General features: G+C 39.9%; 1 protein-coding gene across 1 annotated transcript; it reads right to left on the bottom strand.

Moving 5' to 3' along the window:
- Positions 1-9,525: 9,525 nt before the first annotated feature.
- On the bottom strand, positions 9,526-17,105 carry LOC134079176 (zinc-binding protein A33-like). Its single transcript, XM_062535369.1, has 6 exons — positions 16,532-17,105; positions 15,790-15,885; positions 14,830-15,060; positions 14,170-14,192; positions 13,921-14,039; positions 9,526-11,375 (listed from the first exon to the last, which is right to left on the bottom strand). Exons 1-6 carry the CDS (start codon positions 16,925-16,927, stop codon positions 10,837-10,839), a joined length of 1,404 nt encoding a protein of 467 aa, XP_062391353.1. The 5' UTR covers positions 16,928-17,105; the 3' UTR covers positions 9,526-10,836.
- Positions 17,106-17,162: the final 57 nt, after the last annotated feature.

Raw genomic sequence — 17,162 nt, 5'->3', positions numbered from 1 at the left:
TTGAAGTGTCCCCCCCTCTGTTATTGTTAATCCTTGTAATTGTTTTGAATATTATTTTTTATGTTCAACAGTATTAATAAAAGGGCTATCTGTTGTTATCTTTGAAATTCTATGTCTGTTATTTTAAATTTTCTTTATTTAGCCTATTAACATTTTCTTATTTTTTTATGTAAAGCACTTTGGAGAAATTCTGTTTCTTTTAAATGTGCTATCAAATGTGCTTTGCCCCCCATGCATCATAAAACATCCTCATCTTCAGAGAAGTGACATTGTCATGCCGCTAAGACTTAAGTGCCTCTAGATGGCATCTTGATGCTTTTACTGTGCAGAGAATGTGCTTTGGGAAACAAGCAACACTTTTGTCCATGCAACACCCAGCCACATGGCAATGTTTAATCAAACATTTGAATATGGTTTTATGAAATAATATATTCTCAATATTGTGATACATCAAACAAGAAAAACACATATAAAATACATTTAAGACTGTTTAAACCGCCAGAGGGAGATAAAAGAAAAATCGATAAAAAACAACGCTAATTTAAAATAAATGTAAGATGTATGCACCTCTTCTGCAGTAAATTACTATTAATGTACACATTTGGAACATTTTGTACTTTCTTACATTCTTTTGATGTATGCATCTGAGATTTTTTTTCCAGTTTCAGTTTTTCAGTTCTTCAGGTGATGACACTGAACTGCCACATCCTGTTTTTCAAAGTCTCTCTCTCTCACACACACACACACACTCACACACACACACACACACACACACACACAAACACACGGACATATGGACACACAAACACCCTGCTGTGTGCTTTCATCTTTTATCTGTCGCTTAATCAAATGTTGTTCTACATTTGTGTCCTCTTTTCCCCAATAACAAAACAAATGAACTGCATGACACTAAAACTGCACTGAGCTACTGTTAAATGAAGATAGCACACTAATTGCAAGCAAACAAACACTTAAATTATATTGTTCTTAACCCTTAGATGCATAAGTGGGGTCAAAAATGACCCCAGAGGTTGTTTTCTTGCAGTATCTTCTTCATTTTAAATGTTTTTCATTTAACCTTCTATGTATTCCTCAAATAGGTTGTCTTTGACATGAGGCCATTTGGATTTGTGTCTAACTGTTATATTTTTAAAGTAATTTAATGTTTTGTATCAGTACCACCGATCCGCATAGGTGGGGTCAAAAATGACCCCAAGCATTTTCTATGGAATTTCAAAAGTTAACCCTAGGATCTTTTGATTTTTATCAACTGTGGCAGTCAGGTATACATTTACTGTTGATTATCACATCTCATGTCAGCAGTTTCACCATCCTTAAGGCTATTTTTACACAACAACATAAATCTAAGTATCATCATATAATGTGGCGGCCAAGCGTTCATAGCGACGTCGCTTTTTGATCCTTCGATGTCCGCTCTTCCTATAATTGTGAAGGAGAATTCACCAAGCGATATTTACAGAGGGATTTGTTGATATAGCGTTCTTGGCCTGATTTGTATGACTTTTTATGCCTAAAAAAAAGGGCAAAAATCCATTTTTTAAAGCCAATTGGCAGTACCTTCTGATTTACTGGATAACAAAAGAAGATATTCATAATCACCTCTGTAAATGTTTTTTTATTTGATATATTAACACTACAAAAAAAATATTTTCAACCTGGCTTTTTCCAATGGTCAGATTCTTCGCATCAAAACATATATGCAAACTAGAAATGCAATTCCAAGGAATTACTAGTGCATGAAAATGCAAAAAAAGGTAGATATGGTTACTAAGGTGTAGCTAGGGTAAACATGGTGGTTGCATCGTTTACAGAGAGTTGATAGTGTGAAGGTAGACAGTTTAAAGCTGAAACATTCCAGTTCTAACTTAACTAATGATTTCTATTCATGTTAAAATGTTGATTAGCTAACTTAGCTAATGATTTCTAGCAGTTGTGCTAAAAATGCTAATTATGTTAGCAATGCTAACTTTACTAACAATGCTAACCAGGTTGATTAGCTAACTTAACCGATGATTTCTAGCAGTAATGCTAAAAATGCTAACTCTGCTAACAATGCTAGATTTGTTAACAATGCTAGCCAGGTTGATTAGCTAACTTAGTTGATGCTTTTTTGCAGTTATGCTAAAAATGCTAGCTATGCTAACAAAGCTAACCATGCTAACTAGATAACTTGCTAGTGAGGACTTTTATTTTGAAACATTTGTTGCTAGGGTATCCATGGTGGCCACTATCAGGAAACAAGAAGTTACTGCAGTATAATCATGTTGGTTGCTATGGAAACGGTCATAAACGCTTAATTTTAATGGTTGCTATGTTGGTTGCTAGGTACATGGAGGTTTCATGTAGTTGACTGGAGGCATAGTTGATGATAACTGACAGTTGGAATGGTTGAACAGTTAAATAGTTGAGTAGTTTCAATGGTCAAATGATTTAATAGTGTATTATTGCAGTGAGGACTTTTATTTTGAAACAGTTGTGGACAGAGGAAACAGTTAACAGGATCTGTAGTCTTAATGAGATTGTATGCTTAAAGCCTGAGACAGAAGGTGCCTCTCATATAGCGTTTACGCGTCCTCTCTCACTCCTCACTGATCTACATAAAGAATGATGGAGCGGCAACAATGGGATAGTCTAGCCCTTTTTCTATCTTTCTTTATGTAGATCATTGAGGATCGAGGAGCGAGGGAGGACATATAAACGCTGCTTGAGAGGGACCCACAGTAAATACTTTAAAAGTTGTATGTAGATAGTCTAATTAATGTTGATAGACAGAATGTTTAGTGGATGTTGATAGGCAGATTGTTTAATAGATATTGATTGACAGTTTAATGGTGGATGAGTGAATGGTCTGAAGAAGATGAATGGATAGAAGGTTGGATGGAATGTGCCTTATATTCTTGTTAAGAGAGACACTGATACAGCTCTCTGAGAGTAGTTGACACAGGTGTAATCAATTTAACTGGCTAGTCCTAAGACAGCCAGAGTGTACTCTTAAAGCCTGAGACAGAGTAAATAATTAAAAAGTTGAATGTAGATAGTCTAATTAATGTTGATAGACAGAGAGTTTAATGGATGTTGATAGACAGATTGTTTAATAGATGTTGATAGACAGTTTAATGGGTGGATGAGTGAATGGTCTGAAGAAGATGAATGGATAGAATGTTGGATGGAATGTGCCTTATATTCTTGTAGAATGGAGAGACACAGCTCTCTACTGAGAGTAGTGGATACAGATACAGGTGTAATCAATTTAACTGGCTAGTCTTAAGAGAGCCAGCCTGAGACAGAGTAGATTGTTTAAAAGTTGAATGTAGAACGTCTAATTGATGTTGATAGGCAGACTGTTTAGAATGGGTGGATGAGTGAATGGTTTGAAGAAGATGAATGGATATAAAGTTGGATGGAATTAGGAGGACTTATTTTGATACTGTTGTGCACAGAGGATACAGGGGAACAGAATATGTAGTCTTCAGAGAGGAGCCTGAGAGAAACTGACAGTTGGTGCCCAGGTGGCCGGCCACCTGGCCTAAGATTCTAATTGCTGCCGTGATGTCATAATGAGCAATGTTAAGTCTATGGGGGAAATTGTAATAGTTTTTAACTAGTAGTTTAAAAAGTATAAAAGTTACAAAGTTGAAAAATACAAAGCAGGCATGGCATAAGCAAGACCTACGCAACAACGTTTGAATGAAGTTTCTACGTTAAACGGTTGAAGCTGAATTGGCTGCGTTAGAAGAAGAAGTTTAACTAGAAATGCAATTCCAAGGAATTACCAGTGCATGAAAATGCAAAAATAGATAGATAATGTTGATATGGTTACTAAGGTGTAGCTAGGGTAAACATGGTGGTTGCATAGTTTACAGAGAGTTGATAGTGTGAAGGTAGACAGTTTAAAGATGAAACGTTCCAGTTCTAACTTAACTAATGATTTCTATTCATGTTAAAATGTTGATTAGCTAACTTAGCTAATGATTTCTAGCAGTTACGCTAAAAATGCTTATTATGCTAGCAATGCTAACTTTACTAACAATGCTAACCAGGTTGATTAGCTAACTTAACCGATGATTTCTAGCAGTAATGTTAAAAATGCTAACTATGCTAACAATGCTAACAATGCTAAATTTGCTAACAATGCTAACCAGGTTGATTAGCTAACTTAGTTGATGATTTTTTGCAGTTATGCTAAAAATGCTAACTATGCTAACAATGCTAACTATGCTAACTAGCTAACTTGCTAGTGAAGACTTTTATTTTGAAACATTTGTTGCTAGGGTATCCATGGTGGCCACTATCAGGAAACAAGAAGTTACTGCAGTATAATCATGTTGGTTGCTATGGAAACGGTCATAAACACTTAATTTTAATGGTTGCTATGTTGGTTGCTAGGTACATGGAGGTTTCATGTAGTTGACTGGAGGCATAGTGGATGATAACTGACAGTTGGAATGGTTGAACAGTTCAATAGTTGAGTAGTTTCAATGGTTAAATGATTTAATAGTGTATTATTGCAGTGAGGACCTTTATTTTGAAACAGTTGTGGACAGAGGAAGTAGTGAAACAGGATCTGTAGTCTTAATGAGATTGTATGCTTAAAGCCTGAGACAGAAGGTGCCTCTCATAGCGTTTACGCGTCCTCTCTCGCTCCTCACTGATCTACATAAAGAATGATGGAGCGGCAACAATGGGATAGTCTAGCCCCTCTTCTATCTTTCTTTATGTAGATCATTGAGGAGCGAGGAGCGAGGGAGGACATATAAACGCTGCTTGAGAGGCACCCACAGTAAATACTTTAAAAGTTGTATGTAGATAGTCTAATTAATGTTGATAGACAGAATGTTTAATGGATGTTGATAGGCAGATTGTTTAATAGATATTGATTGACAGTTTAATGGGTGGATGAGTGAATGGTCTGAAGAAGATGAATGGATAGAAGGTTGGATGGAATGTGCCTTATATTCTTGTTAAGAGAGACACTGATACAGCTCTCTGAGAGTAGTTGATACGGGTGTAATCAATTTAACTGGCTAGTCGAGAGCTTAAAGCCTGAGACAGAGTAGATTGTTTAAAAGTTGAATGTAGATAGTCTAATTAATGTTGATAGACAGAGAGTTTAATGGATGTTGATAGACAGTTTAATGGGTGGATGAGTGAATGGTCTGAAGAAGATGAATGGATAGAATGTTGGATGGAATGTGCCTTATATTCTTGTAGAATGGAAAGACACAGCTCTCTACTGAGAGTAGTGGATACAGATACAGGTGTAATCAATTTAACTGGCTAGTCTTAAGAGAGCCAGCCTGAGACAGAGTAGATTGTTTAAAAGTTGAATGTAGATCGTCTAATTGATGTTGATAGGCAGACTGTTTAGAATGGGTGGATGAGTGAATGGTTTGAAGAAGATGAATGGATATAAAGTTGAATGGAATTAGGAGGACTTATTTTGATACTGTTGTGCGCAGAGGATACAGGGGAACAGAATATGTAGTCTTCAGAGAGGAGCCTGAGAGAAACTGACAGTTGGTGCCCAGGTGGCCGGCCACCTGGTGTAAGATTCTAATTGCTGCCGTGATGTCATAATGAGCAATGTTAAGTCTATGGGGGAAATTGTAATAGTTTTTAACTAATAGTTTAAAAAGTATAAAAGTTACAAAGTTGAAAAATATAAAGCAGGCATGGCATAAGCAAGACCTACGCAACAATGTTTGAATGAAGTTTCTACGTTAAACGGTTGAAGCTGAATTGGCTGCGTTAGAAGAAGAAGTTTAATAATAATAATAACTAGAAAATGTAATTCCATGGAAGGAATTACCATTGCATGTAAATGCAAAAAGGTTGCTAGCTGTGTAAAACATATTAGGCCTATAGCCTAGTTAAAAAGACAACTAGGCTAAACTGAAGAATAGATAAATAACAATTACCCAATTACAATTCCAACTTGGAAAGTCACATTTAAAACGTGATTTATGAAAATGCATCAACATTGTGGATATAGGCTATTTTGGAAAATAACTCTTCATTCATTAGAATTTAAAAGACTGAAATGAAGTTGCCAACTTCAAACGAGTTGCAAGAGCTGACTTAAGTAGCCTACAGTGAAACGACTGGTAGGATAGCTTACATAGCCTTCATCTACACTAATGCAGGTTAAAAGTAGGTTAGACACCATTGGAATACGGAATACAATCTCAAACAACGCCAATCAACGATGATGCAGCAACAGGTAGGATATCTAGCAAATGTAACGTTAGCTTACAGTAGGATATTGTATGTAGGCTACACATAGGCCTATTACAGGATGAGCTAGTATGTTCTTCGAAACCGTTTCCAGGTGTGTGAGTGTGATTGTCCCAATAGGAATGTAGGCTACAATAAGCGACTAGTAGGCCCGTCTATCAGGTTGGACTTCACTTAAAACGCTGCTCTGTCGAGAGGGCTAAAAGCCCTGTTCGCCTTGCAGCCTATCCCGACGTTAAACGTTAGCCTGGAGCAAGTTTGGTTGTCCTTAGCTAAATAGCTGCTACAGTGTTTACGTTGACGTTAGGTTAGATTGTCTTTAGCTGTTGATAACGTTACCGAGAGCAAACCGATTAGGCTACTGTAACGATATAAACAAATCAAGTAAGGAGTAGCCTAACAGGAGACAAGACGATAACGTCCTGGTTTACAGCAGCTGCAGCTGTTACAGCTTAATAGACACAACGTAACATTCACGTAGCCTGGTTCAGCGCAGCGAGCGGCGGTGGCATGGCTTTGGATCAGAGATCCTTGATTACTGACAGCTGCGCACTGACGTAACAATTAATCTTTGCCGCCAAAGGGTCTCAATGTAAACTCTATGGGAATTTTAATTTCTTTTATCGTAAATATCTAAAAAAGTATAAAGTTCACACATTTGAAAAATCATAGAACAGATCTCCGTTACAAGACCTATGTAGGAGTGTTTGAATGACGTCAAACGGTTCAGTGGTTCTAGAGCCTTTGATCGTTGATTTTGGTCGGAAGACAATAATAACTAGAAAATGTAATTCCATGGAAGGAATTACCATTGCATGTAAATGCAAAAAGGTTGCTGACTGTGTAAAACATTGTATTAGGCCTATAGTTTAAAAGACAACTAGGCTACACAGAAGAATAGATAAATAACAATAACCCAATTACAATTCCACTGAAATTACTTGGAAAGTCACATTTAAAAAGTGATTTATGAAAATGCATCAAAATTGTGGATATAGGCTATTTTGGAAAATAACTCTTTAAAAGACTGAAATGAAGTTGCCTACTTAAAACGAGTTGCAAGAGCTGACACTTTAGTAGCCTACAGTGACGACTGGTAGGATAGCTTACATAGCCTTCATATACTAATGCAGGTTAAAAGTAGGCCATAGGCTATAGATTTAGACACCATTGGAACACGGAATAGGCTACAATCTCAAACAACGCCAAACGATGATGCAGCAACAGGTAGGATATCTAGCAATGTAGGATATTTTATGTAGGATACACATATTAGCTAGGATGAGCTAGTATGTTCTTCGAAGTATTTCCAGGTGTGTGATTGTCCTAATAGGAATGTAGCCTACAATACGCTGTTAACAAAGGTTTTTAATTTGTGAATGATGCCGAAAGTTTTAAATGAATGCCTGGCTGGCAAGTCCTATAGCTGAAACGACTAGCGTGCTAACAAACAAACGTGAAATGATAGCAATGCAGTTTGTACTAGAAACGACTGTAAGAAGGCTTGAACCTAAATCGTGCAACTAGTTGCTTGTAACTTGCTAGTAACTTGCTTGTCGTTAGCTAAATACAGTGTTTACGTTGACGTTAGGTTAGATTGTCTTTAGCTGTTGATAACGTTACCGAGAGCAGACCGGTTACTGTAACGATAAACAAATCAAGTAAGGAGTAGCAGGAGACAAGACGATAACGTCCTGGTTTAGCCTACAGCAGTGGCATGGTAGAATGTTTTCATAGCTGTTACAGCGGTGGCATTTGGATCAAAGATCCTTGATTAACAGCTGAGCACTGACGTAACAGTTAATCTTTACCGCCAAAGGGTCTCAACGTTAACTCTATGGGAATTTTAAAATCTTTTATCGTAAATATCTCAAAAAGTATAAAGTTCACAAATGTGAAAAAATAATAGAACAAATCTCCGTTTCGAGACCTTTGTAGGAGTGCTTGAATGACGTCAAACGGTTCAGTGGTTCTAGAGCCTTTGATCGTTGATTTTGGTCGGAAGATATAATAATAATTACTAGAAAATGTAATTCCATGGAAGGAATTACCATTGCATGTAATTGTAAAAAGGTTGCTGTGTAAAACATTGTATTAGTTAAAAAGAGAACATAGGCTAGAATAGATGAATAACAATAATTACAGTTCACTGAAATTACTTGGAAACCCACATTTAAAAAGTGATTCATGAAAATGCATTAAAATTGTGGATAGTATTTTGGAAAACAACTCTTCATTTTTAAAAATAATAGACTGAAATAAAGTTGCCAAATTCAAACGAGTTGCAAGCGCTGACACTTTGTTTAGTAGGCCTAGGCTACAGGAACTGTTCACCTACAGTGAAACGAATGATGCTATGCAGCAACAGGTAGGCTGAGGAAATTATACGAGCAAATATAACGTTAGCTAGCTTGCTAACAACAAACATGATGGCAATGATGAGAATGATAACAATGTAGCTTGTACTGTACAAACGACTGTGAGAAGGCTTAAACCTAAATGGTAGCCTTACTGGCATGTCTATCAGGTTGGACGCTGAGTTAAGACTGGCGTGGAAGCTAACGTTACATTTGATTGTTGTTAGCTAAATATAGTGCTTACGTTAGGGTTTGACTGTCTAACTATGGTCCCAACGTCACCTAGAGCTAACCGGTTACTGTAACGAAGCAAGATAGGAGTGGGCTACTGCAGGAGAGAAGACGAAGACGATAACGTTCCGTGGCATGGTATCAACGTTAGATTGCTTCTTCTAGTCACTAGTGTTTACAGCCAGAGAGGGTTAAGGCGGAGCAGATGGCTAATGAAGAGGATTCTTTGACAGCTGTAGCTTAATGAGCACTACGTAACAGTCCATTTCTGCCGCCAAAGCGTCTCAACGTTAAGTCTATGGGATTTTGAAACTCTTTTATCGTAAATATCTCAAAAAGTGTAAAGTTCACAAATGTGAAAAATCATAGAACAAATCTCCGTTTCTAGACCTTTGTAGGAGTGCTTGAATGACGTCAAACGGTTCAGTGGTTCTAGAGCCTTTGATCGTTGATTTTGGTCGGAAGAAGAATAAAAACTATAAGAAGAACAGGGATAACAGTACATTGCATTTACATGCAATGTAATTATAAGAAGAAGAACAGTGATAACAGTACATTGCATTGACATGCAATGTAATAAGAAGACTTGGAATAACAGTACAGTGCATTTTCATGCACTGTAATAATAAGAAGACTTCGAATAACAGTATAGTGCATTTTCATGCACTATAATTAGCGCATATTTAATTAGACATGACCTAATTAGCATATTTAAACATAAATACAGAAAACTTGCAATACGTTTTTTTCTCCTATTTATGTGAGTATTCAACTGGTAAAGTTTCATGAAGATATCTCTAAGTTAAAAATGTTACCCTATTCACCTATGTTGAGATAATTTTAGGATGTTTACCTTTTTTGCCTATCTAAAAGCTGTTTTGTAATAAAATGTTAATAAAAAGTGATGCATCAATATGTCCAACATGAAATAAAAACATTTTAGACAAATATATAATAAAAATCATCATCTTTAACCAAAATGAGAGACATTATTTGAGTTTACAGCAAAAAACGCATGCATTCTAATTGGGGTCATTTTTGACCCCACTCATGGAAGAGTGTAGGTATTGGTAGCCTATGCATCTAAGGGTTAAACAATGAGTAGGAAAACTGTAGTAACTAATTAGAGATTGAAATGAATGAAGTTATTACGTGATGATCCTGTAATCTTCCACCTCCAGTTGGTTCTCTTCCAACTCCACCTCCGCTATGCATTCACCGAAGGCCGAGACTGCTCACGACACTAAAACTCAGACCTCGCCCGGCAACAAAACAACTATTACCTGATTGGTTGAGAAATCCTATTTTCTGATTGGCCGATAGGTTAGTAACTGAATAGCAGCTCTCTGAGCTGAATGCAATACCTCCATGGCTGAATGAATGCACAGACATCAATATTGTGTGACACGTTTGTAACACGTTTGTAACCTTAGAAATGTCTGACAAGTTAATAATTTCTCGGAGTGAGAAATGCCATGTGAGCGTGGGAAGTCATTGAAATGTGTGTGTCTCACGCTCAATGCGGGAAACTTGAGAGCCCTGATTGCAAGCAAACATTCCCCAAGCATGAGCTAGAAAAGTTGTCTTGGAGCAAGTTTTGCCCCAACCTGTGTTTTGCACAGAGCACTTCGGAAGTAATAGGCTGTTAGCCACAATGTTGTTCTGTGGTTGGACTGCCAAGAGATGTCACCATGACAGCGAGCCTTTCATCAGTGCCAGCTGCCTGGTTGTTAGTCTCTGTAAGATCATCCTGTCTCTCTTCAGAATAGTAAGAGCAAGGCAATGCCCTCACTGCACAGACATCCTCTTATACAGTACTATATTCCAGGCTCACTCAAAACTGACGTTGTCTGGGTTCCAAACTAAACCTCAGACATGTTTTCCAAAAATAGACCAAAAATAAAATTGATAGCACATTTCCATCAAGATTATGTTATGATGATCATATGATCTAAGTCTCTCTCATATCCTCAATTATTATTTCCAGTAATTATTAGGTGAGATCTGCTCTAACTGTGCTGCTTGGGAGGATCTGCAGAGGAAAACCTTTCACATTGATATTAAAGTATGGAAACATTTTCTCAGTGAAAGTGTGAGTGAAAGTGTGTAGGTGTGTGTTAGTATCAGGGTCAGAGAATGACAGCTGTCCTCTGTCCCAATCCAGCTGCACTCTGATCTTCTGGAGTTTCTGCTGCACTGTGAGGAGAGTGGGGAGTTGTGGAGTAGCACGTGCTGCATATGTACCATCTTTACAGAACACTAGCCACCGCCCACTCATGGAAGAGCAGTCTCCCTTCCTCTGGAGGGACTCTGCCATCACACCCACATGCCACCAGGTACTGTCCCCAACCTCCACATCCCAGCAGTGAGTCCCGCAGTTAAAGCCCTCAGAGCCCAGCACACTGATATACTTATCAAATCTCTCTGGGTTATCAGGAAGCTGCTGCACCTCATCACAAGATCTCACACTGGTCAGATCCTCAGACAGGGTGAGTTCTGGGTGTGCAGTGTTGGGATCCAGAGTCACAGGAGCTGCAGAGAGGAAGAACACACACATTTCCTAAATCTGTTTTGGGATTGTTTTCATTCACACATCCAAATGTCACCTGTGTTGTGGTCACCACATAGTCCATCCACAGGTTTAAACCTGAGAGCATGCATTTGGCCTGAAGAGTGCTAGATGACGGACACTAAAGCTGTGCTAGCATGCAGTTAGTTGGACTGAGGAGTGCTAAGGACTCTAAAGCTGTGCTAGCATGCAGTTGGACTGAGGAGTACTAAGGACGCTAAAGCTGTGCTAGCATGCAGTTAGTTGGACTGAGGAGTGCTAAGGACGCTAAAGCTGTGCTAGCATGCAGTTGGCTTGAGGAGTGCTAGAATAAGGACGCTAAAGCTGTGCTAGCATGCAGTTAGTTGGACTGAGGAGTGTTAAGGACGCTAAAGCTGTGCTAGCATGCAGTTGGACTGAGGAGTGCTAAGGACGCTAAAGCTGTGCTAGCATGCAGTTGAACTGAGGAGTGCTATGGTAAGGACGCTAAAGCTGTGCTAGCATGCAGTTGGACTGAGGAGTGCTATGGTAAGGACGCTAAAGCTGTGTTAGCATGCAGTTGGACTGAGGAGTGCTAAGGATGCTAAAGCTGTGCTAGCATGCAGTTGGACTGAGGAGTGCTAAGGACGCTAAAGCTGTGCTAGCATGCAGTTGGCCTGAGGAGTGCTAGAGTAAGGACGCTAAAGCTGTGCTAGCATGCAGTTAGTTGGACTGAGGAGTGCTAAGGACGCTAAAGCTGTGCTAGCATGCAGTTGGACTGAGGAGTGCTAAGGACGCTAAAGCTGTGCTAGCATGCAGTTGGCCTGAGGAGTGCTAGAGTAACTGTGCGTTCACACCAAGACCGTCAAAAGCGGCAAGAGCGCCGGAAATCATTTATTTTCTATGAAGAGTCGGCGTTACCGGCGTCAAAAGCGTTCTGGGCGTGAGCGTGGCTTCATGAGCTTCACGGGCGTCAAAAAGAAGTTGAGCCTCAGTTAACTTTATGCTAATTAGCTATGACACGGTTCGGCGTCAACTAATCAAAATGTCAAACTCGCAGGATTGCTGCTTGTGGTTTGTCCAAATGTTTCACGTCATGGCTTTGACGCTTTCGGCGCTGAACTGGGTTGAGCGTCGGGCTATGAGCTTCACCAGCGACTTTGACGCTTTTGACGGTTTTGGTCTGAACGCACAGTAAGGATGCTAAAGCTGTGTTAGCATGCAGTTGGACTGAGGAGTGCTAGAGTAAGGATGCTAAAGCTGTGTTAGATTGCAGTTGGACTGAGGAGTGCTAGAGTACGGACACTAAAGCTGTGCTAGCATGCAGTTGGACTGAGGAGTGCTATGGTAAGGACGCTAAAGCTGTGTTAGCATGCAGTTGGACTGAGGAGTGCTAAGGACGCTAAAGCTGTGCTAACATGCAGTTGGACTGAGGAGTGCTAAGGACGCTGAAGCTGTGCTAGCATGCAGTTGGCCTGAGGAGTGCTAGAGTAAGGATGCTAAAGCTGTGCTAGCATGCAGCTGGACTGAGGAGTGCTATGGTAAGGATGCTAAAGCTGTGCTAGCATGCAGTTGGACTGAGGAGTGCTAAGGACACTAAAGCTGTGCTAGCATGCAGTTGGACTGAGGAGTGCTAGAGTAAGGACGCTAAAGCTGTGCTAGCATGCAGTTTGACTGAGGAGTGGTAGAGTAAGGACACTAAAGCTGTGCTAGCATGCAGTTTGACTGAGGAGTGGTAGAGTAAGGATGCTAAAGCTGTGCTAGCATGCAGCTGGACTGAGGAGTGCTATGGTAAGGATGGGGAGCGTACCTATGTTCCCCAGGTCCTATGTTCCCCGGGTTCTATGTTCCCCACTTTGTATTGGACTGGGGAACATAGGACCTTTTTTTCTTAGATTTTAGAAAGGATATGTTCCCCAGTTTTCAAAAAAAGGGTCCTATGTTCCCCGGTATGTATTGCGACCGGGGAACATAGGAAACCGGGGAACATAGGGATGACCCCGTAAGGATGCTATGGTAAGGATGCTAAAGCTGTGCTAGCATGCAGTTGAACTGAGTGCTAGAGTAAGGATGCTAAAGCTGTGCTAGCATGCAGTTGAACTGAGTGCTAGAGTAAGGATGCTAAAGGTGTGCTAGCATGCAGTTGAACTGAGTGCTAGAGTCAGGATGCTAAAGGTGTGCTAGCGCCAGATGTGCCAGGTGCGCTAGTGTCTATGGCTAGCATGCCTCTTAAAGTGTTATGAGGGAGTTTTATGTACTTTACTTCACAGCTACACAAACTTGCTGACGTTACAGTCAATAAGGGTGTACGGATATTGAATAATCGGTTAACCGTTTGAGATATACTCTACACAAATATTAATATCGCTATTGAGTTATTCTATAATGCACGGAATTATGACAGAAGTTGTACTACCATATAGCACATGTTTTATGTAACATATTTGAGTAGCATACACAATGCACAGAATAAAAGGGGGACCACAGAATGAACAGTCTATTGACGGACCGTCTTTGCATGTGTGTGTGTGCCGGTATACCGGTACTCACTGTACTGAACAATCTCCTTCATCTTCTCCCAGACTCTGAACTTCAGGTTTCCCAGGTGCTTTGCCACATTGATCAGGGCTCCTGAAACCCTCTCTGGATCCTGCAGTGTGTACTGGGCTCTGACATAACATAAACATTAAAGAGTCAGCAATATGGGGTTCTATCCAACTGCACTGGGCTCTTGAAAAACTCAACTTGCTGTAAGTACTGTTACATTAAATGATTTTTGATTGGACAAATATCTCTCACCTTTTCACTGTACTCTTATAGTTCTGGGGAATACAGAGTGGAATTATTCAAATTGCAATGAACAAGCGATATACAGCAGTGCATAATATGAAAAGAATAATGAAGAGATCAGATGCAAAACCCTCTATATCTGTCTGACCACTTTTCCTTTCAAATAGATAAAATGATTCAGCTCCTATAGGCTTTTGCCTACAAATCAATATTTCAGACCAGGAAGAGAGTTTACTAGGAGAGCATTCAGTCACCATAGTTATCTAATATTGGTCAGAGGTGGTGTTCAGAAGTAGGCTGGGTGTACCCTGCCAGAACTTCTGGCGAATTTGGATTTCGCCCGGCAGCTCAGGCTGGAAACTCAGCCTGGCTGCACATCTATCTCCTGTGCTCCCTGCCAGAACCTTTGACTCCAATCAGAAACTAGCATATCCAAAAGATGCACTGGATCGTTGGTCTGATTGGTTGAAGGACTGTACAGAGTCATTTGAACAATGCCCATTGATCACGCCCCTTGTGCAGTATAAACAAAGTACAGCCTCCCCATATGTTAAATCTGAGAAGATTTCAGCTTTGTGTGGTGATAGCCAGACTAGTTCAGCAGTGTTTGTATTTGAACTCCTCATATAATATAAGAGCATAAGGGATATCAATACATCTTTTATATACCTGTAAGATTGTGATGTCATCACCTCCAATCTCCTCTTCTATGGCTCCAAATGTGCGTGAAATGTTCCGGATATCTCTTTTTATCTTCTCAATCTTCTCCTTCATCGTCTGACTCGTCTGCTCCTCTTCCTCCCTCAGTGCAGCTATCCTGGCTGCCTCTTCATCTTGTAGGAACTGGTGAAGCTTCTTAAAATCCTCCTTGATCTGCTTTTCGGTGTGTTGAACCTGAGTCTGGATTGATACACATAATCATCAAATATTTCTGTTTCAATGTAAAGGTGCTGGTCATGTTATTAGAATATCACAAAAAAGTGTATTTATTTCAGTAATTCCATTAAAAAAAAGTTAAACTTATAATACATCCATTCCATACATATTTCAAGTGTGTATTGCTTTTTGATGATTATAACTGACAACTAATGAAAACCCCAAATTCCGTATCTCAGAAAATTAAAATATTGTGGTTCAATATTGAAAATACCTGATGCCACACTCTAATCAGTAGGCTACACAATCATGGGGAAGACTGATGACTTGACAGTTGTCCAAAAGACAACCTCTGACACCTTGCACAAGGAGGACAAGGCCAGAGCTACATTTCTGGCGAGAGCAATTCCACATGTAGCCGCCAAATTACAAGAGTTTTAAGTCAAAAACGGTGAACGGGTAAGAAAAGGTCCACTATAATAATAATGATAATAGCAATAATAATAATAATCTGAGCAAAAGCAATAGGGCCTTGCACCTACGTACGTTGCAGTTGCTGCTTCAGCGGCCGCACCTCGGTGCTTGGGTCCTAATAAACGTTTGAAATGTATAAGTGTAATGGATGAATATAATATTTCACTTCTTGAATGGAATTACTGACATAAATCAACTTTTTGATGATATTCTGATTATATGACCAGCGCCTGTAAATGATCAAATCAAATATGCTACCTACTGCAATCCATGTCTCACCTTAATGTGTGCTGCTGTTTGATCACAGATGAGTTTAACTTCTTCAAAGGTTTTCATTTTCTTTCCGAGGGGGTCCAGGTTGGTTATAACTTCCTCCTAAAATACATGAGCACTTTAGCTTATACTGTAGACAGAGACTTTACTTCATACAATGCTCATTTTCATCAGTGTCCTCAACAGAACTCATTAAGAATATCAGAGTGTCCTTGACATCTTATCAGTCTGCTATTTTGAAATCCAAATCCAAATACCACCCAGAGCCTTGTTGCCACTCCTAGAAGCTTTCGAACGTTGCTTACTGATGACTGAAATGATTTCCTTTACAGAGTGTTCCAGTCGACAGGACACAATAGTGGTAACACTAAAACAAGGGGCGGCTACATTAAAATTATGGAGGAAAAGATCAGACAGTGTGCTGAGAGACCTGCCCCAATAGATGGAAATTGAACCCACACTGGGTTTGACACTGGATTTGGCACCTGTTGATTGGTTTGAGGTCTCTTGGAAGTGCTCTAAGCCCTTTGGGTCTTAGTTTGCACCCACGACATTTCAAGCTCTGGCATGCTGGCTGAGCTCCTTAACCACTACACTACCTCTGTTCCTTATCATTTTCTAGAGATGAAAAGTGAGTTTTACTGAGTAACCTGCCCAACTCTGCTTAAAATAGGTTCAGTCTTCTTACTGGCACACATTCTTAATCGAACATCGAGTATTTTCCAGAATCAGCTGATACATTCCTTACCCTGAATTCTGTTGCGGCTTCGTCTATGGGGCTGAAGGTGTGACTTCTGTGGTTCTTTGAGTCTCGACACACCAAACACACAAGCTGTTTGTCCTCCAGACAAAAGAGCTGGAGTTTCTCATTGTGCACACTGCAGCGAGCCTCAGGCCCAGAAGAGGAACATCTCCCCCCTGATATGGTCACACAGAGATTCCTCAGTGCAAGATTTAATGGAGGATTCTCAGTTGAACACCTTCTTCTGCAGATGGGGCATTCTCTCTGCCCTTTGCTCTGCCAGCACTCCTGCAGGCATTCCTTACACACGCTGTGTGTACACGCCATGACAACTGGGTCCTTGAAGACTTCACAGCAAACGGGACAGAAGATATCCTCTTCTAAGGGGTACCTGGAGGCCATTTCTCCTGTATCACACTGTTGTTACTAGTTCACAGCTGTTGTTGTTTACTAGTTGTTGAAATCTGGTTGGTTTCAAATCTCCCAGTGCAATATCCCTGGATCTGAAGTGCAAATAGCAATACAACTACCCACCATGAATTGGAAGTAATAGTGTGCTACTTACTTTTCTTATTGCTGTGCACCCTTCACCTATCAAAGGAGCGGTCTCAAGAGAAATCCTGAGAGACCTGCGCTC

This window comes from Sardina pilchardus, chromosome 4, assembly GCF_963854185.1.
Source record: "Sardina pilchardus chromosome 4, fSarPil1.1, whole genome shotgun sequence".
Taxonomy (NCBI): domain Eukaryota; kingdom Metazoa; phylum Chordata; class Actinopteri; order Clupeiformes; family Clupeidae; genus Sardina; species Sardina pilchardus.
This window is presented reverse-complemented; position numbering and strand designations above follow the sequence as displayed.

Bases quoted from the DNA above. Each gene is read 5' to 3' on its own strand.
- LOC134079176 (XM_062535369.1), bottom strand. From the start codon at position 16,927: ATGGCCTCCAGGTACCCCTTAGAAGAGGATATCTTCTGTCCCGTTTGC. The intron at 15,061-15,789 runs GTGAGACATGGA...GTATCAATCCAG, and splicing joins AAACAGCAGCACACATTAAG to ACTCAGGTTCAACACACCGA. The intron at 14,193-14,829 runs GTATATAAAAGA...TGTATTCCCCAG, and splicing joins ATGACATCACAATCTTACAG to AACTATAAGAGTACAGTGAA.